This window comes from Pinus tabuliformis, chromosome 9 (genome assembly GCF_031772625.1).
Source record: "Pinus tabuliformis cultivar Carrire ecotype Pingquan chromosome 9, CPIR1, whole genome shotgun sequence".
Taxonomy (NCBI): Eukaryota; Viridiplantae; Streptophyta; class Pinopsida; order Pinales; family Pinaceae; genus Pinus; species Pinus tabuliformis.
Genome location: NC_142307.1, coordinates 177,740,602 through 177,765,850, shown reverse-complemented (window position 1 = coordinate 177,765,850; position 25,249 = coordinate 177,740,602). Strand labels below are relative to the sequence as shown.

General features: G+C 34.4%; 1 protein-coding gene across 2 annotated transcripts; it reads left to right on the top strand.

Moving 5' to 3' along the window:
* The first annotated feature begins 16,632 nt into the window (after nt 1-16,632).
* On the top strand, nt 16,633-17,900 carry LOC149147684 (uncharacterized). Of its 2 annotated transcripts, none has more exons than XM_089440954.1 (2): nt 16,633-17,337; nt 17,552-17,900. In XM_089440954.1, the coding sequence occupies exon 1, from the start codon at nt 16,670-16,672 to the stop codon at nt 17,312-17,314; it is 645 nt and encodes a 214-aa protein (XP_089297080.1). In that variant the 5' UTR covers nt 16,633-16,669; the 3' UTR covers nt 17,315-17,337; nt 17,552-17,900. The 2 variants fall into 2 exon arrangements, with proteins under 2 accessions (XP_089297080.1, XP_089297079.1); XM_089440953.1 differs by having other exon boundaries at nt 17,570-17,873.
* Nucleotides 17,901-25,249: the final 7,349 nt, after the last annotated feature.

Sequence of the window (25,249 nt, the reverse complement as noted above, 5' to 3'; positions counted from 1 at the left end):
CTCCAGAGCTTGGTACTATGATCATATGTTGCCCAGGTTTCTAGCAAACCCTACAAAATCATTCAAAAGTGCTTTAACAACAACAATTTTTAAAATGTTATTTAGATAAAATAGACTTATTCAAAAATAAAATTTAAATAATGAAGTATTATACATTTTATTTTCGCACTATAAAAAATGTACATCTAAAAAACTTTGATCCCTCCTATCTAAACTTCTATTACCCTGAGTTGGAAATCTAATTTAAAAACCAACATATATCCCATTAAAAAAAAATGTTTCTATAATATTTAAAAACCATAAATTATGTAGCTAAATTCAAACCATAGCCAATATCTCAACTCAGACTAGGCTAACTACCAATACAATACGAAATAATAATAATAATTTCCGCTAATAGAGTTTAGGCTTCTGTGATCCATATCAAATTAAGAAAGATTCTTCGGCGAAAATCACATGGAATATCATTTCTCGATGCGTTTTGAACCAACCAGTGTGGTTCATCGTCAAGACAAGTTGAAGAAACAGATCAAGCTCATCATGTTAAATAGACTAAGCGGAGCCTCCAACAGCTATCCTTTCTAACGGCTAATTTGACTCAAGGACAGGGGTCAAAATTATTATAATCGTTTAATTATCAAAAATTATAGGTTAATTAATAATTTAAAGGAAAGTTAGTTGAATAAATGGCCTTAAAATAATAGAATACCTAAAAAGTAATATAGAAAGTAATAATTTTATTTAAATTTTATTAATAAAAATAATAATAATTTTATTTAAATTTTTATTAATAGATAAAAGGTAATTAAGTTAGAAAATCAAAGTTAATTATCATAAGTTAGGGGAAAATTAGTTAAATACATGACCCTATGAAAAAGGTAAAAGCCTCAATAGAATGTATAATAAAAGAATCATTACAAATTATAAGTTGATTAATAATTTAAAGGGTAGTTTGCTAAATAAATGACCTAAAATAATAATTTTATTTACATTTTATTAATATGAAAATAATAATTTTATATCATTAATAAATCAAAGGAAATTAAGTTAGAAATCAAAGTTAATAACCATAAGTTAATAGGAAAATGACCTTATGAAAAAGGTAATTGCCTCAATAGAATATAAAGAATAAATAAAATAATATTATTTATAAGTATCATGTATACAAAAAGGTCAAAAAGGACCCTATTAGTTAAACATATAAGGAACAAAATTAGTTATAAGAGGGACCTCAAAATAAGAGGGCCTTAAAATATCAGAAGAAATAGAAAGAAAGGAGAAAACAATAAATAGAAATCACACTAAAATTAAAATAACACTCGAAAAATATAAATACAAATAAAAATAATAAAAATAAAATAAAATAAATAAATAGAAATAATAAAGAAAATAAATAAATAAATAAAATAAATAAATAAATAAATTTTAATAAATAAATAAAAATAATTATATATATATAAAATAAATAACATAAAATAAAAACTAAAATAATAGTAAAAGAACAAATAAAGAAAAACGACAAAAAACCAAAGAGGACGAAAAAACGACTAGGACGAGAGGGCAGGGACCCAACACCTACTGACTTTCCATCCATCATCTCTATTGAGATTGCTTGGTCTCTTTTCAATCTCAAGTGCTTCCCTGAATTTTCGATGGTGGAAATGCGAAACCTTAGCAATAACACTGGCCTCTTCAATACAAACATGATGATTGGTTTTCTCAGCATGTTCAGCCAAAGCGGAAGACTTAGCTCTCCTATGCTTAATATCCGCTGCGTGCTCGCTAATCCTCTGATTAATGGAACGACCAGTCTCCCCAATATAGGGGGTCCCACAGGAACAAGGGATCATATAAACGCCCTTCATATCCTTAGGGTCGATAGGATCCTTCATTGATCTGAGGGAAATACCAATGGTGTTTAAGGGCCTAAAGGTCACAGGGACACTATGCCTCCTGAGAATCCTGCCAATTCTATCAGTGGTCCCTTGAACATAAGGAAGATGGACACCTGGAATACGATCTCTAGGTTCTCTTTTAGTCAGAGAATTCCTGGAAGCTTTAAGGAAAGCCCTTTGACCCATGTATCTACTATAACCATTCTCCGCAAAGACATCCAGTAAATGGGATTTTTCTTTCTCAAAGCTCTTCTTGTCCGAGATCCTCAGGGCCCGAGTAGCAAGGGTACTAAGGACACCCATCTATTGAGCCGGGAAATGGTGGGAACTGGCCTGAAGATACTGCTCCGTATGAGTTTTCTTCCGGAAAAATCGATGGGCGAGGGAACCATCATCATTCCTAGAAATAAGAATATCAAGGAAAGGAAGGCATCCATCTACCTCCTGCTCCTTAGTGAACTTAATGGCTGAGGACTGCCTGTTGAGATGATCAAAGAAGAGATCAAGCTCAACCTGGCCATGAGACCAGATGACATTGGTGTCATCCACATACCTCCTCCAAAGCTTAGGTAGGAGCCGGGAAGAGTTCAGAGCCTTGGACTCAAAATCTTCCATAAACAGATTAGCAACAATAGGGGAAAGGGGGGATCCCATTGCCACCCCACATGTTTGCTCAAAGAACTCCCCTTCAAAACTGAAGAAGGTGAAAGTGAGACAGATCTCAACCAACTTGGCCGTGTCAGGATCTGTTAGGTGGTTGATCACATCCATGGCCTCATTAATAGGGATGCAAGTGAATAGGGAGACAACATCAAAACTGACAAGATTGTCCCCAGGATCAAGCTTAATGCCCTTTAGCTCCTCAATAAAGGAAGCAGAGTCCTTTACGAAGGACTCTGTACGACCAACAAGGGGCTTAAGCTTTAAAGCAAGGAACTTCGCAAGAAGGTATGTAGGACCTCCAATGGTGTTGAAGATGGGCCTTAAGGGGGCTCCTTCCTTGTGAATCTTGGGGAGGCTGTAGATTCTAGGAGTAATAGGGTTGCTTTCAATGAGCTTATGGTGAAAGGAACTCAAAGAGCCAATGGCTTTAATGGCCATAGCCACATTTGTAGCAACCTTCTTCAAAGGATTTTTGGGAAGCTTTTTGTAGCTACCACTATTATGAAGATGATCCAACATCTTGCTGTGGTAATCAACTTTGTGAAGAATTACGGCAGCACCACCCTTGTCTGCCTTTAGAACAATGATATCCTTGTTCTGGTTTAAGGATCTGAGAGCTAGAGATTCCTCTTTGTTGAGGTTACTCTTAGGCGGCTTAGCCCTCCTCAGGGCAACAACACAATCCTGCCTGATAGTATCCTTGATCCTATCAGGTAGACCTCGGATCCCAAACTCAATATCACAGATAATATCCTCTACGGGGATTTTTCTAGGGGCTAAGGCAAAATTTAAACCTTTTCCCAAAACTTTAAAAACAGCAGGGGGAAAAACGAAACTGGAAAGATTAATAACCTTGTTACTAGAAGGAGAAGAAGGGGTAATACCAGTAGCCCTCTTATTCTTATTATATTCAGAGTTAGAGATGCTTTTGCCAACCTGGTCCCCACAGATATTATCAATAATATTATTATTAATATTACAATTACTATTATTATTATTATTATTATTAATAAAATTATTATCAATAATATTATTGTTATTGTTATTATTAATATTATTATTATTATTATTATTATTAAAATTAATACTATTATTATTATTAATATAAAAACTATTGCTATGGCTATTAAAATTAATATTATTATTATACTTATTATCAATATTAAAATTAATATTATTATTATTATTATTATTATTATTAAAATTAATACTATTATTATTATTAATATAAAAACTATTGCCATGGCCATTATAACTATTAATATCCTCCATATTATTAAGGCAATTAATATCACTGTTATAATTATTAATTCGATTATTAAACGCGCAGGATTTGTTACAAAAATTCTGTTTGAGGTCATTAATAAAGGAGTTAGGGTGACCGAACCTCTTATGCGAAACCTCCAAACCATCCACTGGAACAGCGTAAGCCTCAGCAACTCCACCATTGACCGAAGGGTTGGGAGCGATAATCAAACCTGCGCTGGCCTCTTCGGAACTGTCAGCCACTCCACCATTGACCGACGAGAGGGGAGCGTTGATCAAAGCTTCGCTGGTCTCTCCGGAACAGCCAGCCGTACCACCATTAACCACAGAATGGGGAGCGGTAAACAGACCTACGCTAGCCTCTACAGAACCGCCAGCCCTATCGTTAACAGGGAACCTGGGTAGGTTAGGCACCGAGGACGACGAGCCATCCTTCGGCGAACTCGCACATGAAGGTTCTACGATATCCATACCCAACCGGCCTAACAAATCACCTACAGATTTCTCCCTTTGCGCTGAAGAATCAGAGCTCATGGCGAAAACACCAGTCAATGCTAAAGTAGGATCCGAATTGCAGAGATCAGGAATGTTGTCCCCAGAATCGCGTTCAGGAAATGAAGAATCTCTGGCACAAGGATGGGAGCATTCTCCCACAATGCAAACAGGACCAACGCTCCGCTGAGAACAACAGCCCAATTCCTCCCCTGTGCAGATACGACCAAGCTTACATCCAACTGGCAAGACTGCAGCTGAGTGTAGGCCTTAAGAGACTTCATCAAAGCACGCTGAGGGGCCGAGAGATGTTAGGATATTCCGACACATAGGAAATAGTTAAGTACAACTTGGTCTAGTGTAGAGTTAGGTATAGAGTTAGGTAAAGTGTGTTTCTTTACCATTGTACATTTTGTAACTTACAATCCGACGGTCACGATATGTAGTGATCCGACGGTTCATTCTCTCGTCGGTATTACCGACACTTGATCCGTGGCTTGACAGCCGATTAGTCCATGAATTCTATTTAAAGCGCATGGAGGGTCATTTGTAGGGTAATCCGTGCATGAGAGAAGCTTATGTAAATTTTCATTCTTTGATTAATAAATTGCCTGAAGTGGCCGCGTTGGCTCAGGCCGTGGACTGTTACCCTCTTTGAGGGTTTTAACCACGTCAAAAATACTGGTGTATTGATCTGTGATCTGGTTGTGAGCGGTGTCCTTTTGGTGTTCTTTCTGAGGAACTTACGCTGTATATTCCTACATGGTATCAGAGCTATTTGAGGGCCGCGTCCGTTGGTGATCCAAATCTGAAGCCGGTAGAACTGCATTCGACTGCCGTTTCCTAGATCTGCTGTTTCTGACTACTTTCGGGCCGAGAGGACTGCTCTGTTGTGTTTGGAGCATCTATTCCAGTGAGGAACCCCTTTCTTTTCACTCGAAAAGGTTTCCGGTAGCCCTAGCTACGTCATTTTTAAGATCTGGAGGTATACAGTGTTTATTTGCAGTTTACTGTTATTTTCTCTCTGCTTATTTCGGTTTCGATTTATTTAGCTTTCTTTTAACCGGTTCTATACCTTTCATTTCTGCGTATGCTCTTTTCCCTGCGACTCTGTGCGATCTGGGAAAATCAGAAACTGAAACGAAGGATTTTTCTCATGCATATGCTCTTTTCCCTGCACCTTAGTGTGATCTTGGAAAATCAAAAACATTGAGAAAATTATTTAGTTTTTCGGCTAAAGCGAACTTTGAGCCGCAAGGTTCAATTTTTGAAAATATTTAGTTTTTTGGGTAAAGCTAACTTCGAGCCGCAAGGTTCGTTTTCTTTGCATGTCCACGTTGGGTTTTGTGTTTTTTGTTTTGTAGGGAAAAAGAGCTTTCTCAAAGCCAGCACGCAACCCAAAGCCCCCCCACCCTCTCTCTCTCTCTCTCTCTCTCTCAAATTTTTTGTATAGATCAATTGGTTCAAAGCTATTTTAAGAGAGTAGAGGTCTTGGGTTGAAGTCTCCATTTTGTGGGGGCGGACTTTTTTCATTTCCGCACATTCCCGCACTTCATCGGCAACTTCAACAACTTTTTTTCAAAAAGCCATAACTTCTTCATCTGGAAGCCTTTTTCAGAGCTGTTTTTTTTAAACCAGCCTAATTTTTCGAGATCTATCCATTGGAACACTTACTTTCAACATATTCAGCTTCAGTTTTTGTTGAAATGGAAAGTCAATACCAAGTTACCCTTGACAGCACCAACTACTTCCAATGGTTGTCCTACATGGAGGATTTACTTAGAAGTAAAGGTCTCTACCGAATAGCCACAGGCCAAGAAAAGAAACCAAAAGATGAAGACAAGGCTGCTAAATGGGAAAATAGACAAGATCAAGCACGTGTTTTGATAGGGATTTCTATTTCTCCAGATCTTAGATTCCATATTGCAGAACTTGAAACTCCTCATGAAGCAATGGAACAAATCAATAAAGTTTTTGGGATTAAAAATGAAATTAGAGCCCATCAACTTGAAAATGAGTTGCTTACATTGGACCCTAATAATTTTTCTTGTATTGAAGATTTCTTGTCTAAGTTCAAGACCCTTAGATATCTTTTGGAAGGTGTCAAGGTTAAGAAAGAAGATAGTAACCTTATTTATTCCATCCTTACTAAGTTGGGACCAGCCTAATCTGTATTTGTTTCCACCTTCCATTCTACAAGAGAAGCCTTCATTTCTCAAGGAAAAGACTACAAGCCCCCTTCCTTTGACTCTTTTTGTGATTCTTTAATAAGAGAACAAGAAAAACTCTTACACCTTGGTCTTCTTAATCTTGGAAACTCTTCCAAGAAAGCGTTAGACGCCCAGCAGCAACCAAATTCAAAGAATCCTAAAAAGTCATATCCTAAAAAGAATGGTCCTAAACCAAACAAGGGTCCTAAGCAATTTCAGCCCCAAAATGAAAAATCATTTCAACAAAATGATAAGACAAATAAAAACAAAGGGAAGAAGAGTGATAGACATTGCAATTTTTGTAATCGAGATGGGCACTTAGAATCAAAATGCTTTAAGAAGATGGAAGCCTTGGAAGCAGCAATGAAGAAGCATAACATCCATTTGGGGCAATCTTCAACTTCAACTTCATCTTCAGGAATGGCACTTTCTGCATGTGGTTGTCAAGCATCTCGGTCTGGCTATGCATTAAATGTATCTTCTTCTTCTCATTCTCATGAGTGGCTCATTGATTCTGGAGCTTCTTATCACATGACCAAAAACAAAGCCATGTTTTCTTCTTTAAATGATTGTAACACCAAAAATATATATGTTGGTGATGATAGATCTCTTAATGTTGTAGGGACTGGAACTGTTCATCTAGACAATGGTCAGTTTAATGATGTATTATGTGTTCCAACCTTATCCTGCAACCTTCTATCTGTATATCAGATAACTCATTCAGGTGAAGGTAAAATCGTTGAATTTTCACCTCATGATGTTGTAATCAAGGACTTAAAAGATCCTAAACAGATTTTGGCTACTGGCATTGCTGATGATTCTACAAGGTTGTATAAGTTTCACAACTTTGGGTCATCAAATCTTCCCTCAGTATTTGTTGCTCATAACGATGAAGTGAGCAAACTTTGGCATGAGCTATTTGGTCACTTAAACTATCGCTCCCTTCAACATCTATGTAAATAAAATATGGTGACAGGTCTTCCTATGGTATCTTGCAGAGATGGTGTTTGTTCCGGATGTGTACTCGGAAAACATCATCGGGACAGTTTTGAAAAACGTGCCTCTTGGCACGCCTCAGCCCCTTTACAGCTTGTGCATAGTGATTTATGTGGTCCACTTCCAATTGTGTCATTCTCTGGTTGCAAATATTTCTTAACTTTCATTGATGATTTATCCAGACGCACTTGGGTATACTTCTTAAAACTCAAGAGTGAAGTATTTAACACTTTTTTGGCCTTCAAGGCCTTTGTTGAAAAACAATCTGGACATCAAATTCTTAAGTTAAGATCTGATAATGGCGGAGAATATGTTAAAAACACATTCATCAAATATTGCACTAAGAATGGAATTCAAATGCAACATATTGTTCCATATACTCCACAACAAAATGGTGTAGCTGAAAGGAAGAATCGCACCTTAAAGGAAATGGCTAATTGTATGCTACAATCTAAAGGACTTGGTCTTAGTTTTTGGGCAGAAGCAATTAACTGTGCAAATTACATAATAAATCGCACTCCTACTAAGGCTTTAAAGAATATCACTCCAGAAGAAGCATGGAGCTCAATCAAACCAGATGTAAGTCACTTTCGTGTTTCTGGAAGTGAAGTGTGGGCCCATATTCCAGATGAAAAGCATAAAGATTTAGAACCTAAGAGTGAAAAATGTACTTTTGTTGGATATTCTGAAGATGTCAAAGGCTATATACTTATTCCATTTAAGTCCAAAAATGTTATCATTAGAAGAGATGTAAAATTTGATGAAAATATATCGGCCTGCGAGCCTAGTCCAGCGGTTGTGCCACCTCTCCCTATCTCTTCTACTTTTGAAAACATTTCTTCTTCAGATGATGAAAGTGAGGATGACAATCCTCCCCCACCATCTCAGGATCCTCATTCAGCTCCTGAGCTTCCAAAATGGGTTCGTGCTACCCGAGATGCAGCAGGTGATCTTGCCGGTGATCCTACAGATCAGCGACGCACACGTTCTTAGTTCGAGAGAGCCTCTTCTTTACTGGCTCAAGCTCCAGTAAATTATGATCCTGACACCTTTGCAGAAGCTTCAGGCCATCCAGATTGGGAAGCAGCTATGAATGAAGAATATCATTCATTATTGGCAAATGATACATGGGATCTTGTTCCTTTACCAAAGGGACGAAAACTTGTAAGATGCAAATGGGTTTACAGAACCAAGTATGGACCAGATGGGAAAGTTGATAAACATAAAGCTTGTCTTGTTGCTAAGGGCTTTTCACAGGTTGAAGGCATTGACTACACTGAAACCTTCTCCCCTGTTGCCAAAATGAACTCTATCCGCCTTGTTCTTTCCCTTGCCGCCTCTTTCAAATGGGAAGTCCATCAGATGGATGTTAAATCTTCCTTCTTGCATGGGGACTTGCATGAAGAAATCTATATGGAACAACCCATTGGCTTCATACAAACAGACTCCAGCCTTGTTTGTCGACTTAAGAAATCCCTTTATGGTCTCAAGCAAGCTCCTCGGGCTTGGTATGCCAAAATGGATAGCTTTATTTTAGATTCTGGCTTTTCTAGGTGTCATTCTGACAATACTGTCTACACCAAGAAAGTGGGCAACTCTCTTATCATCCTTGTTCTTTATGTTCATGATCTTATCCTTACTGGTAGTGATCCCAACCTTATAAACCATGTGAAGTCTAGCCTCAAAAGGAAATTTGAAATGACAGACTTAGGACACTTACACTATTTTCTCGGTCTTCAAGTCTTGCAATCCAAGGAGGGTATTTCCCTTTCCCAGTCCAAGTATGCTTGTGATTTTCTACGTCATTTTCACATGGAAGACTGTAAGCCAGCCCCTTCTCCCTTTCAGTCTGGAGTCAAACTCTCAGTCACTTGTACTTCTCCTGAAGTTGATGCTACCTTATACCGTCAACTTGTAGGAAAACTTTTGTATATAACCCATACTCGTCCTGACCTTTTCTTTGTTGTTGGCCTTGTTGCTCGATTCATGAAAAACCCCCGTGAAAGTCATTGGAAAGCAGCTAAAAGAATACTTCGTTATGTTCGAGGTACAGTTCAGTTTCAGATTCATTACAGTGCCAAAGCATCTCCTCTATTGGTTGGTTTCACTGATTCCGATTGGGCTCGTGACCCTGATGATCGGAAGTATACTGCCGGTTATGTGTTCACTCTTGATTCAGGACCTATTATATGGGCTTGCAAGAAACAAGGTGCCATTTCTCTTTCATCAACAGAAGCAGAGTATCGTGGTGCCGTAGAAGCTAGTAAGGAAGCCTTGTGGCTTCGTCAGATCCTGTCAGAGTTTGGCTTTGAGCAGCAGCATCCGACTACACTTTGGTGTGATAATCAAAGTTCCATTTAGCTATGCAAAGATCCAGTCCAACATCAGCGCAGCAAACACATTGAACTGCACATGCACTTCATCAGAAAGCTCATTCACGACCATGTTCTTGAAGTGCAATATTGTTCAACAGATGATCAAGTTGCAGACATCTTCACAAAGGCTCTCACAGAGGAAAAGTTCACTAAACTTCGATTTATGCTTGGAGTTCAGGAAGTTGTCACTAAGGGGGGATAGGCTCTAGTGCCTCCTTCCTTCTCCTATTGTGTCATATTTGTAAATCCTTCAATCATATCCCAAGTTGTTCTTAAGGGGGGATGTTAGGATATTCCGACACATAGGAAATAGTTAAGTACAACTTGGTCTAGTGTAGAGTTAGGTATAGAGTTAGGTAAAGTGTGTTTCTTTACCGTTGTACATTTTGTAACTTACAATCCGACGGTCACGATATGTAGTGATCCGACGGTTCATTCTCTCGTCGGTATTACCGACACTTGATCCGTGGCTTGACACCCGATTGGTCAATGAATTCTATTTAAAGCGCATGGAGGGTCATTTGTAGGGTAATCCGTGCATGAGAAAAGCTTATGTAAATTTTCATTCTTTGATTAATAAATTGCCTGAAGTGGCCGCTTTGGCTCAGGCCGTGGACTGTTACCCTCTTTGAGGGTTTTAACCACGTCAAAAATACTGGTGTATTGATCTGTGATCTGGTTGTGAGCGGTGTCCTTTTGGTGTTCTTTCTGAGGAACTTACCCTGTATATTCCTACAAGAGATGGGCAACGAGAGACCTCCCCTGAGCGGCCAGATAACCAATCATTCAACGCAGAGATTTTCTTAGAAGAGATACGGCTCAGGGAAGCACCGCCCAGTGCTCTATTCCGAAATTCTGAATCTCCAGCAAGCCTTAGAAACTTGGAAGCATGTTTCTGCTTACGAATCTCTTCTACCCTAAGAGACTTTAAAGCAAAACAAGCATCTATTCTGGCCCAAAGGGAGGTCGAAAATAAGTTTCGAAGATCCAAGTGCAAATCTAAAAGAACCCGAGAAAGCTGACTCAGGGAATTTCTGACCTTACTGATTTCCGACCTTATTAATGCCAAACTCACCTTAAGGAACACCTAATGGTTTCGCGGATTGTGAAGGTGGTGCTTAACTCGGGCGAAGATAGAAATGATGGAGGTGTCTCTGCATCATTTAAGAAAAGCATCCGATTTCAACCTTGAAACCTGCAAGCGAGCTCGTTCAAAACGACGAACCTTATTTGCAGTGGCTTCTCCGTACAGGGATTCAATAATAGAGTTTAGGCTTCTGTGATCCATATCAAGTTAAGAAAGATTCTTCGGCGAAAATCACATGGAATATCATTTGTCGACGCGTTTCGAAACAACCAGTGTGGTTCATCATCAGGACAAGTTGAAGAAATAGATCAAGCTCATCATGTTAAATAGACTAAGCGGAGCCTCCAACAGCTATCCTCTCTAACGGCTAGTTTGACTCAAGGACAGGGGTCAAAATTATTATAATCGTTTAATTATCAAAACTTATAGGTTAATTAATAATTTAAAGGAAAGTTAGTTGAATAAATGGCCTTAAAATAATAGAATACCTAAAAAGTAATATAGAAAGTAATAATTTTATTTAAATTTTTATTAATAGATAAAAGGTAATTAAGTTAGAAAATCAAAGTTAATTATCATAATTTAGGGGAAAATTAGTTAAATACATGACCCTATGAAAAAGGTAAAAGCCTCAATAGAATGTATAATAAAAGAATCATTAAAAATTATAAGTTGATTAATAATTTAAAGGACAGTTTGCTAAATAAATGACCTAAAATAATAATTTTATTTACATTTTATTAATATGAAAATAAAAATTTTATATCATTAATAAATCAAAGGAAATTAAGTTAGAAATCAAAGTTAATAACCATAAGTTAATAGGAAAATGACCTTATGAAAAAGGTAATTGCCTCAATAGAATATAAAGAATAAATAAAATAATATTATTTATAAGTATCATGTATACAAAAAGGTCAAAAAGGACCCTATTAGTTAAACATATAAGGAACAAAATTAGTTATAAGAGGGACCTCAAAATAAGAGGGCCTTAAAATATCAGAAGAAATAGAAAGAAAGGAGAAAACAATAAATAGAAATCACACTAAAATTAAAATAACACTCGAAAAATATAAATACAAATAAAAATAATAAAAATAAAATAAAATAAATAAATAGAAATAATAAAGAAATAAAAAATAAATAAAACAAAAAAATAAATAAAAATAATTATATATATATAGATATATATATATATATATATATATATAATAAATAACATAAAATAAAAACTAAAATAATAGTAAAAGAACAAATAAAGAAAAACGACAAAAAACCAAAGAGGACGAAAAAATGACTAGGACGAGAGGGCAGGGACCCAACACCTACAGACTTTTCATCCATCATCTATATTGAGATTGCTTGGTCTCTTTTCAATCTCAAGTGCTTCCCTGAATTTTCGATAGTGGAAATGCGAAACCTTAGCAATAACACTGGCCTCTTCAATACAAACATGATGATTAGTTTTCTCAGCATGTTCAGCCAAAGCGGAAGACTTAGCTCTCCTATGCTTAATATCTGCTACATGCTCGCTAATCCTCTGATTAATGGAACAACCAGTCTCCCCAATATAGAGGGTCCCACAGGAACAAGGGATCATATAAACGCCCTTCATATCCTTAGGGTCGATAGGATCCTTCACTGATCTGAGGGACATACGAATGGTGTTTAGGGGCCTAAAGGTCACAGGGACACTATGCCTCCTGAGAATCCTGCCAATTCTATCAGTGGTCCCTTGAACATAAGGAAGATGGACACCTGGAATACGATCTCTAGGTTCTCTTTTAGTCAGAGAATTCCTGGAAGCTTTAAGGAAAGCCCTTTGACCCATGTATCTACTATAACCATTCTCCGCAAAGACATCCAGCAGATGGGATTTTTCTTTCTCAAAGCTCTTCTTGTCCGAGATCCTCAGGGCCCGAGTAGCAAGGGTACTAAGGACACCCATCTTCTGAGCCGGGAAATGGTGGGAACTGGCATGAAGATACTGCTCCGTATGAGTTTTCTTCCGGAAAACTCGATGGGCGAGGGAACCATCATCATTCCTAGAAATAAGAATATCAAGGAAAGGAAGGCATCCATCTACCTCCTGCTCCTTAGTGAACTTAATGGCTGAGGACTGCCTGTTGAGATGATCAAAGAAGAGATCAAGCTCAACCTCGCCATGAGACCAGATGACATTGGTGTCATCCACATACCTCCTCCAAAGCTTAGGCAGGAGCGGGGAAGAGTTCAGAGCCTTGGACTCAAAATCTTCCATAAACAGATTGGCAACAATAAGAGAAAAAAAAAATCCCATTACCACCCCACATGTTTACTCAAAAAACTCCCCTTCAAAACTCCGCTTTTTGTCCTCCGCTTTTTGTCCACTAATAAGGGCGCACTGCAGGCCATTTTAAAAGGTTACGCAAAACTTTCTACTATTCAAGCGTTATGCTGACATATCATAAGATAGCATTATCCTGACATATCGTAAGATAGCATTATCGTGGTGTCTCGTGCTCACATATACGACTGCCCATAACGAAGAAAGAAGTTTTAAATTAGGAAACAGATTAATAATTCTCGTAGACTTTTATTTAGGAGAAAAATATATGTATTTAATGTGTAACAACACGGTACTGGGAGAAATAATAATTTAAGTTTAGACAGTGCTGGTACTGGATGGCACTATGAAATATTATTTTTTAAATCATGAATGACTTATTACTTTATAAAGGAACGGTACTCGATAGCTTTATAAAATATTATTATTACAAATTTTATGGTTAAAATAAAATTTTAAGAATTTGATTATTAATTTGTAAAATTAAGAAATAAATAAATTTAAATAAGTGAAAAATGAAATGATGTTGTTACAAATTTTTTTAACTAATTCTAATATGAAGTAAATAAATTTAAATAAGTGAAAAATGACTTTTTGTTGTAGAGATTTTTGTAACTAAATCTAATATAAATAATGAAAAATTGTAATTAATAAAGTAATTTAATTTGATGAAATAATTTTTCATATTTTTTGAAATTAATTTTAAATTTGAAAATTTGTTTTATCAAATTAAATTTATTGGTAAAAAGATGAAGTTTTTTCATTATGGTTTACTATTGAATTTTCTAAATTATTTACTTAAACCAGTATAAAGATATAAACATTAGAGAACTATCTTTGTCTTAATCACAAATTTTATCACATATCTAATTTGAGCTATTTTATGAGAGTATATTGAACTGATTTTTTTGTTATTAATATAATATTAATTCATATTAAAATATTTTATTCATAACTTACATTGCATATTTTATTCTAGACAACATTAAAATATTTTCTTTTAACATTTTTTTTCTATATAGATATATATAAAGTTCATAAAATATTTTGAAAAGTATAAAGTGTAAACATCTTATTGACATATCCTTGAGATTTTCTGGAAAAATCACATTAAGAACAGAAGGTCGATGTGTTTAGAACCTACATCTAGGTTCATCATCACATTTTTTTTTTATATTCCAATTACTTTACATGAGATTATATTAGTTCATAGGAATAACTAATTAAATATGCATAGCATTTTTTTTCTTTTTATTTAAATAATATATATTTTTAAATTTTTTTAGAGAGATAGACATACTTACACATCCCCATGAAATTATATTATTTCATAAGAACAAAAAATTAAATATGTATAGCATTTTTTTTCATTCTTTTTTTAAATAATATTTTTTATTTTCATCTGAAGAGAGATATATTTACACATCCCCTTCACACTGGGTTGTACAATAAGCCTCTTTGTTCATTTAAAAATAGTTAGAAAGAAACATCACTTTAAAAATTTGGGTAATCTAAAATTTCGGTAGCCTAAATTTGATATGATCCTAAAACTTTGCAAAAAAAAAATCAACTTAAATAATATTATAAAATAAATATATAAAAATAAAAAATAATTTTATTATATTATTAAAAGTAAAAGTCATCAAAAATATAAAGTTTATCTATTTATTTATTAATATTTTTTTTTTCAACATGGTGAATCGGTAACTGCTGGCCTAATCTAAGGGAGACTCAAGATCAAACACCAAGAGCATAACCAACCACCTGCAAGTTGGGTATACTAAGTCTCTATGATTTTAGCAAGAGCAGACTCACGGGAAAGGGGAATCCGCCCCTCTAGCCGCCACCACAACAGGTCAATGTACTCAATGAGATTTGAACGTTAGTCAACCTGGGCATAGCCCATTTGACTTATCGTCAAACCACACATTACTGTACTATTTATTTATTAATATTATAAAATAAAGTTTTATAATTTTTTTCTAAAATTAGTATTTTAAAAAATATGTGACTTAGAAAAGCTTAAAAAAATTAATAAATATTTATTTTTTAACATTACACACCATAAATTATAAATTAGATTTTTGATAGAAAAATATTTACAAATGTGACCCGATTACTTCATCAATAAAATAAAAATATTAATATTAATGATATATAGATTACCAAAAAATTCCTATGATCAAATAATTTCTTCAATTCTAGGAGGCTGGAAAATTTTGGTTTCTATATTTTTAAAATTTTAAATTAGCATCATCATTTGTTTTTTCAAATTTAATTATTTTTTAATTTAAAAAATATAAGTTAATTACTTATTTATATATTTACAAAAATGTTTTTATTTAAAATTATATATATATATATATATATATATATATATGGATTTTAATATTCAACCATTATAGATATTGAAATTTCCTATAATATAATTGTATTCATTTAATTCAATTTCATTGAAACATTTATATTTCTCTGCTTTATAATATTTGTGACCTTGTCATTAAACACTAAAAAATATATGAATAATCTTTAATATTATCCCGATTCCATATCCACCTTTTAATCTAAATATTTTTTTTAATAATTTCATAAATTTGTTTTTTATATCTATTGTTTATAACCTATTGCGATATTCCAATTCTCGTTCACGACCACTCTTATTCGAAACTTTTATTTCTTATTACTCTATACAAGGGGGGTTAAAACATCATCTTGGTCGTGCTTAGCGAGTACATAGGAAAAGACAATTTTCATCCTCTGATCTTTTCAGACTGGTTGTTATGTTATGATGCCATTAGTTGTCACTGTGATTTATAGTGCCTAGCTGTCTATTTCAACATAACTTATTTACATATGTCGATAACGTTTCTGACTTAAATATTAAGTCATAAATATTTTAATTATTATAAACGTTGTTTTATTTTATTTTTAAGAGTGTCTGACGCTCTGCATGTGCAATTAACCGCAGACATCATTCGAATAGCCAATAATAGCGAAAAATAAATATATAGTCTCTTGGCGCGGTAATGCGTTGCAGATGGAAACGCGGAAAAACTCTGAAAGGGACTGCCACTGAAAATAAACTCACGTGAAGCAAGTAACCACTTGTACACTGATTTCAGAATTCCAGAAAATGTTATGGACATTTACCAACTTTACTTTGAAATTCATTTAAATAAGAAAGCAATGTCCAGGAATGTCATATGACAGCTAACCCGCTCTACAACATTGCATCCGGAAACTTCTCACCGAATATCTCCATGCCCTAAAACGCTCTCGATTGCTATAAATATCAATCATCTGTGACAATCTTATACGACCCAGTTCGGCTTTTCGATCTCTTTACCGCAGAAAAAAGGATGGCTATTCTTGCAGGGATGTCTTTCATCTCCAAGTTATTGCTTGTTTTGATTGCTGGCAGCATTTGTGCTGCAAACCCATCAGCTGCTTCATACTATAAATCCCCACCTCCGAAGCCATACCTTTACAAATCTCCTCCTCCTCCATCTCACATTCCATCTCCAGTCCACTATAAGCCGCCCCCTGCTCCCACACCCAAGCCCCCAGTAGTGGAGAAACCACCGCCCGTGTATAGCAAACCTCCTCCTAAGGCGGTACCAGTTTCTCCTCCATACAAGTACAAATCTCCACCTCCTCCCAAACCAATTCCTGCTCCATATGCCAAGCCTCCACCAGTCCACAAGCCCCTTCCTCCTCCTTCACCACCAAAATCATGGCCAACTCCTGTCCCTCCCCACCATGAACACCACAAGCACCATAAACACCCTAAACCTTCTCCAGTGACCAAACCACCGAAAGCTGCACCATCCCCACCAGATAAACCATACGGATACAAATCTCCACCTCCCCCAGCATACGTAGTAAGCCCTACTCCTCCCAAAGCAGTACCTACATTTCCTCCACCGCATCCCAAACCACCAGTCTACCCCTCACCACCTGCACATCACTACTCGTACAAGTCGCCTCCTCCGCCGCCATATTAGAATCTGCAAAGAGTACTGAGAAGGTACGTTATTGTTGTTTATAAGCATTATCTGATAGATCTTCTTCAATATTTTTTCCTTGATATATGGTTTCATGCCATTCTGTGGAATGTTTGTGTCCGTCAGGGTTGATTAATTATTTCAAACAAGTTTCTAGGGTTTACTGCTACTAGTAGAGATTGTTGTTTGAGTTATATTTATATGTTTTTTGATGTGTATGGATTAACTGCATTGCAGTCGTGTATTTACTTGCAGGTGAATAGAGATTTAGAGGGACACCATGAAGAAGATGGATCTATCATGTTTTTACCAGTAGACGCTGTTCTGCAGCTGAGAGTGCTGAGCTGGATTTCCACCTGAACTTTGCCTTGTTCTAAAAATGATGTCATTTTGCTATTTCTGTAATAAAATCGTTTGACAGTGTGAGAGTTATAAAATCTTGTGACGGTGTGAGGAAATATCTATATTTCATTTCAGCGGCCAAAGAGTTTCGTATTTTATTGATTTAAGTAAAAGGGTTTACGGTATGGAAATCTCAAGGAAAAAAGATCAAAAAGGTTTAGGGTATGGAAATCTCGAGGAAAAAAATCCGTAAAATAAAACAGAGTGACGTATACTTGATTCAAAGCAAAAGTTCGCTCATATCCTCCAACGGGCCCTGTTTTCCATTTTCAAGCGCAAGCTAATATTTACTTATAATATTGGCTGTTAACTGAAAATATAAATCGGGAAAATAATTACACTTAATTTTAAGTCAAATAAATATCAGATAATTACCCCAGTGACGGAGACGGAGATGGAGGATCTAAGTTTTAGTGACTACACCATGCATCACATTACTATTAAAGAATAATAGTCAAACAATTATGCAATTATCCAATATGGCAGTGTAAACTTAAAAACAATTTAATATGAGTGAGTGCAGACTGAAAGTATATTTGAAATTCTAAAGCGTATTCTCCCACGACTCGCAATGCCACGTGACGTTATTGAAAAGCCAAATGCATCCTTACACGTATGCCAAATGCATCCTTACACGTATGCCAAATGCTTTAACACATTTGCAGTTTTATCAACATGACCATAACAAAAAGGACACGTAGAAAGTTAGCATTAAAATATCTTTATGTTATTTTTATTTTTTAAAATTAAATATAAAATTTAATTTGATTCAAAATAAGTGGTTGCAGTGGAAGTTGAGGTACAATTTTCCATAATCGTATTTGTTCATTAGTGCATCTATTTGAAACAATATATAATTTTAACCTTTTTGAAATAAAAATAAGTATAAATAAAGATATTAGTATCCTATTTTGATTCAATATTCGAATTTAAATTTTTCTGATCTATATCATAATGTTATATTGAAGATTTTGGTCGAGGTTTTTCGAACCAGTAAGTGTGGTTCATTTTCAGGACATGAAGATCACACTTGCTGGTTCTAAATGGGTCAACCAAAATCTTTAATGTTGTTTTCCGAAAAATATTTTATACATTATTTTGATTCAATTTTAATATATTTAATCTAAAAATGTAATTGTTTGAAGTTAGAGTTTTTGTTTTGAAATAACTTTCATTAATTTCGTAACTATGTTATGAACATATTTTTCATACATAAATTAAAATATGTTTTAGTATGTTTCTATATATTAGAACTAAGATATATGGAAGATTTGAGTTGAATAATCAAAACATATATTACTACCACTTAATATGTGTAAGAGAGACACTATATTGAGAGTCTTTGAACTTAAATGCTCACGGAGGGAATTATAATATCCCTAGTGAATGCCAATCAAGCTAAGAACTTGATTAGATCAATTATGAAGTAAGATATGCTTTTGAGATAAAATCAATAATAAAATGAATTGGCACGAGTAAATATATCTCAAGAGGAAAACCATATTTTTTAAGCATGCAAAGAAATGTTTTAAGAACCTGAAGTTTAAGATATAAGAGGGATATGGAGCATGAGATACAATTGTTTTATAGTTCTCTATTCTAAAACACAAGATTGTTCAATAATCAATGTTACAAGAAGATTAAGTGTAGATATACTTGTATTTATTGTTGGGATAGGGAATAGTTTAACCAAAAATATCACTCTATTATTCATGTATTGTCATAGTGCCCCAAAAAGATGGCATACGGGGAATGTGCATTAATCACAAGCTATTATGAAGATCACCCACAAGAATCAATTCATTTTCTCTTTAGTTTTCCCCTAGTAGCGAAGGGGCCTAGCACATGTCTAACTAGCTAAATTGGTTTCAGTGAAAGTTAATAGGCTATTGTTAATGACTTACCAGATTATTTATAGTTTGATAAATACTTCATCAAACTCTATTTGAAACAAGGATACCAAAAAGTAAGAGACTTGGAAAACTTGAGACATAGGTTATATGAGTGGTTGAAAATGGTTCTTGGTGTATGTATTGCAACAACTAGGTTTGTGTGCATAATGAATAATTGATTTATATTCTTTTACAAATAAATTTGCTATATTTTAGTTGGACTGTATATTAATCCTAGGCTTACATAGAAAGATCATATCTCACTATTGATGAAGCTGCTAGAGACTTTGAGAATGCACTTAACCTATTAAAAAAATATGTTAAGAAATATGAACCCTCATGACAATCCATAATGTTTGTGATTAATGAAATAAAACTTAGTATAAACCCTAAAATGATCTCATCAAATAATAAAATCCTACTAATGATATTAACACAGCTAGAGATTTTGTGAGAATGGCACATTACTTTCCCATGTTTCTAGCATCCGTTTTTCCTATGTTTGCACCATTAGAAAATTAACGAATAAATATCCTCACATTTTTCAATTTTACACTAACAAATCTGCAAATTTGCATTTCAATTTTACACTAATAAATCTGCAAATTTGCAAAAAAATTCTTTATAGTAAATATAAAAATAAGCGAGTGATTTATCAAATTAGTATTAATAAACAAAAAAAAATTATTTACTATGATTGTGAATCGTTCCATAAATTACTTATCAATTGTTGATAAAAAAAAAAAGAGGAAATTTAGTTACTATCATTGTGAATCGTTCCATGAATTAGTTATGAATTGTTTCGTGGATTAGTTTTGAACTGCCCTACGTTTGATGAGCAACTCCATGTTCTATGATAATAAGCATAAAGGAATAAGACTCTAATGCAATAATATTTGAGTCAGTAATTCCCTTTAAGGATCATCATTTTGAATGTTTTTCACATTTACTTTTTAATTTGATACATAGATAAAATGGAGAAACGAAAGAGGATTCGAGGAAAAAGCAGCAAGAAAGAATGAGAAAGGTAAGGAAACTCATTTGCAATTTTAATTTGACACATCTAATGAAAGTCATTGAGAAAGGTAAGATAACTCATTTACAATTTTAAGTTGACACATATTAAATGATATATGTGAAAAAACGCTCTTTAAATTCTTTATGGAGAGGATTGGTTAAACATTTGGTTGAGATAAATAATGGATTGATGTTTGAAGTTAGTGGTTATCTTATTTCATTGCAAGTGAAATTTGATAAGAGATTTTTCTAGTAAGTTCAAAAACATTTCTCAATCAATCTTTTAAGTGTGTATTTAAATAATTATTAGAGTTGTAAAATCTATTAATCATTTGAGTGTGTATTTAAATAATAATTTAAATTGTAAAATCTATTAAATTTAATGGCGTGATTTGAAATTTCTATGTTTAAAGGAGACAAAACACGAATTTACACACAAAACACGAGCTGAGACTATTCTATTGATCACACAAAACATGATTCTTACAATCAACCGGGTGAAGGGTATTTATGCTTTTCCAACTAGAGACTTGCCTAAAATATCTTGACATGCATCCACATGCAACCACACACTAAAAGTCGTCTATCACTTAACTTACTTGATTCAACACTCAATCATTCAGTTAACTGACTCTCTATTTTTAGCTAACTCCACATGTGGGAGAAATTACTATTACGAACGTATGACTCAACATAATTCAGCATGACTCAAGTATCACTCAAACATGCCTGTTGGTCTATGACGTACATAATTCAATATCATGTCTCAACTAGGCTTACAATGACTCAAGACTTTCACAATTTTGCATTTTCTTTTTCTCTTCTTCCAAATTTTAAATCCTTGAAATTTCTTCATTCTCTCTTGAGCTTCTTTGTTGTAGGCTCCATATTCATTTACTTATTGTTGCTACAATTTTTCTTTGACTTTTTTTGAATCTGTGTTGAAACACAATTTGATCTTGTCTACTACATCTTCCTCTTCAAATATTCGTTCAACCATGCACTGCTGCCACACCATTGCATCTTTAAACTATCTTCTTTGCTCTGCTTCTTGCACTTCATATTCGTGACTTTCTTTTCGCCATATTTATTGATAGGTCTCTTCTTGGCTCTAATGCTGAAAATTGTTTCAATACATTTATCTTTGTCTTTAGAAACATCCATATCATTTTTTTCACTTTCATCATCAGGTACTGCTATTTTTTTTTGTAATTTGAACACTCATGATTAGTATTCACCTTTTCATTCAATTCTTTTATTCTAGACTCGCTTCAATTTGTTCTATTGGTTTCTGAATCCATTCTTCAATGAGCTTCAAATCTGCATCAAACTTATTAACAACCTTTCTTTCAACTTCTTTTCCCATGCTATTCTCAACACATGAATATTCAAAAGCAATGTTAAAAACATTTTTATTATGCTCTTCAGTAAAAACTTCCTGTGCTACCTCTTCCTTCTTTTCAACTGCATGGAATTTGTCTTCCAATATTATGCTTTTAGTTGATATTCTCATAAAAACGCTTCAATCACTTTATCTTGTTCTTGATCATCAACTGCTACTAGATGACATACTGCTTCAGGAGCAGTTCCCACTGCTTCATATCTTGCTGCTACAGTGGAAGCTTCAACCTTCAATGTCTCATCAAACATTGCGCTTTCCATATTACCATAATCAATATCTATTTCAAAAAAGAAACCACACATAACATCAACATAATGTTCATCCACACTATGGTAGGATATCCAAGCATGCATGTGCTCATTGTCAATTTCATTGACAATTTCAACTTCACCAAATCCATCAACTATCGTTGGATTCACCAGTTCACATATAACTTTGCCGTCATCATCCACATGTGTCTCATCAAAGTGGGATTCACCATCATCTGTATCATCCACATTACAGTGGATTCCTTGATCATTTATTTGCTTTTGCTCTATTTTAGACACAGAGGCTTCAACTTCTCTCTCTACAATCTTTGTTGCATCCTTTTCATCCATCTGCATGCTTGCATAATGGGTTTCAATTTTATAGTGTTGACAACCATCATCCACTTTTGAGTGGGATTCTCCAAGCTAGTTTTCCTCTCGGAGTCTTGCTCATTACTCTAAGATCTGTGGCTTACTTCTTTGCTTGTGACATAACCTATTGTTTCATGTCACTCTCCCTTGCACCAAACACTGCTTCTAGGAATTTCCATGCTTCCTAGGAAGTTGTAGCTTTTGCTACCCTACACAAACAATTCTCATCCAATGCTTGTTTTTACAAAATTCAAGGCTAAAACATCACCTACTGCATCATATGGGTTATTAGATTCGTACTCAGTTAAATCTCTAGCTCGAAAAAAAGTTAACATCTTGATAACCCAATGATCAAAATATTCACCTATAAACATAGGAGGTGGTAGCAAATCAAAGCTGCACCAATCACCCTTGATTTTTTCTTTGTCTTCTGCTAGAATTCTCATGCGGCCTGAACCTCTCTAACCATGGAAATGATCTTTGTCTCTTCTTTTCGATTTATTTTCTTAATATGCTTCAATCGCACTTTCCCATGGTTATTCCTCTGTTTTATAACTCTGTCGCTGATTGCATGAGGTTGTCTTCCATATCGCCCCTGAAATAAATATGATTTTCAACATGTGCCCCATAAAACACAATCTTCACCAAAAAAAAATTATCATACTTTAAAAAACACCAAAAAAATTACAAATAAATAAACTTTTACAAAATCCTAAATTCACTTTCCAAATTTTTTTTTTTAATCAAATAAATAAATCACTCTTTTCAAAACCTTTAAGATCTTTTCAAATCTCTTCTCGGAAATAAAAAAATGCTTCATAATGCAGCTCCACATATATATGTATATAACTTACGTTTTAACCCCGTGTTTTTGACTTGGCCTTTTGAAACGAAAAAACAACTTTGAAAATAAAACCCACTTTAAAAAAATATATGCTCTTTCAAAAGAAAATCGTATTTGCCCACGTGGTCCTCGGCCCTTAAAAAAAAATCCTTTTCAAATATATAAATATTTTCAAACTTTTGAACTCGCTGACAGGACTTTAAAGAAAACAATACACGTCTACGCACACTTTAAAACTTTGTCCAAGTGTCGACTAACACTCTTCACATTGTCTGTGCACTGCTCACAACGACGATGAAGTGTTGACTAACGTTCTTCACATTCCCTGTGCACTGCTCACAACAACACTGCTCACAACAATGATGAAGTGTTGATTACTGTTCTTCACATTGCCTGTGCACTGCTCACAACAACGACCACAGTCTTTCGATACAACGGGGATTCACTGTGGTGGCAGAAACATAGGCTACGACTCATGTAGGAGGACCCTCGCGACTCTCTAGCACGCTCTTTTATTTGACGATGCTGTGAGGGTGGTTGACGGCAGCTGGGGCTGCTCACGGGTCCTGCAACTAACAGTAACGAATTTTCTCTCGAGTGGCTCTGCAATCTGGGGCTGCTGCAACACACTAAGATATTCTGGTTTTAATTTAGCTCTGATACTAATTTCTTGGAAAGGCAGAGGAGACAAAACAGAATTTACACACAAAACATAAGCTGCGACTTTTCTCTGCACAAGGAAGTTTCACAAAATTAAACATTGATCTCTACAATTTTGATTTCCCTACATGCATTCATAAATGACATTGAATTTTCTTTCATAATAATATTAATATTTTTTAGCAATTCATAAAATTTATTGTTAAATAAATTTGATTTGCTCATAAAATTAGATTAATTTTATTTATATTTATGTTTTTTAGGTTTATAATTTTTTAATAAAGTCTTTGGTTGTTAGTAGAAAACTTAAGGATATGCAGATGAAGCTTCCTCTGCATAATGAAAGGTCACATAAGAAAATTTTGCACAATGAAACATGGATCCTTGGAACTCTCACTTCCCTACCTGCATTAATTAAAAGATTATGATTACAAAAACAATCTATATTTTTTACATGCACTTTGACAAGTTAAACTTTTAATTATTAAATAAATATTTAAAACTCCGATAGCATTTTATATATGTGCATAGGGAATATGTATACACATAGTTTAGCAGGAGTTCATTAAATTCTCATTTTTTAAGAAAATAATATGTACACGTGTATAATTAAATTAATTACAAAGATTAATTTAGCATTGATTATTGCAAAATGAAATATGTAGTTTTTCACAATGATTTGGAAAATAAATTCTTATTTTCTTTAAGAAAATAATATGTACACTTGTATAACTAAATTGATTACAAAGATTAGTTCAACATTGACTATTGCAAAATGAAATTTGAAGTTTTTCACAATGATTTGAAAAATAAAATTGATAGTTTAATGTATTATGAGATCATGTTTTCAATTTCAACAAAACACTTTATTGTATCCTAAGCCCTTGCCATATTTAGAAATTAATAAAATTTATTATTAAATCAATTTGATTTGGTTATAGTCATTGTTTCAGTATACTTAGCTTTCCTTATGCAAATCTTTCACTTTGTAGAGAAAGCTTCCTCTGCACAATGAAATCTTTCATTATAAGCTCCGCACATGGAAACTCCGCACAATGAAACATTGATCAATGCAACTATGGCTTCACTACATAAATT

Bases quoted from the DNA above. Each gene is read 5' to 3' on its own strand.
- LOC149147684 (XM_089440954.1), top strand. From the start codon at position 16,670: ATGGCTATTCTTGCAGGGATGTCTTTCATCTCCAAGTTATTGCTTGTT.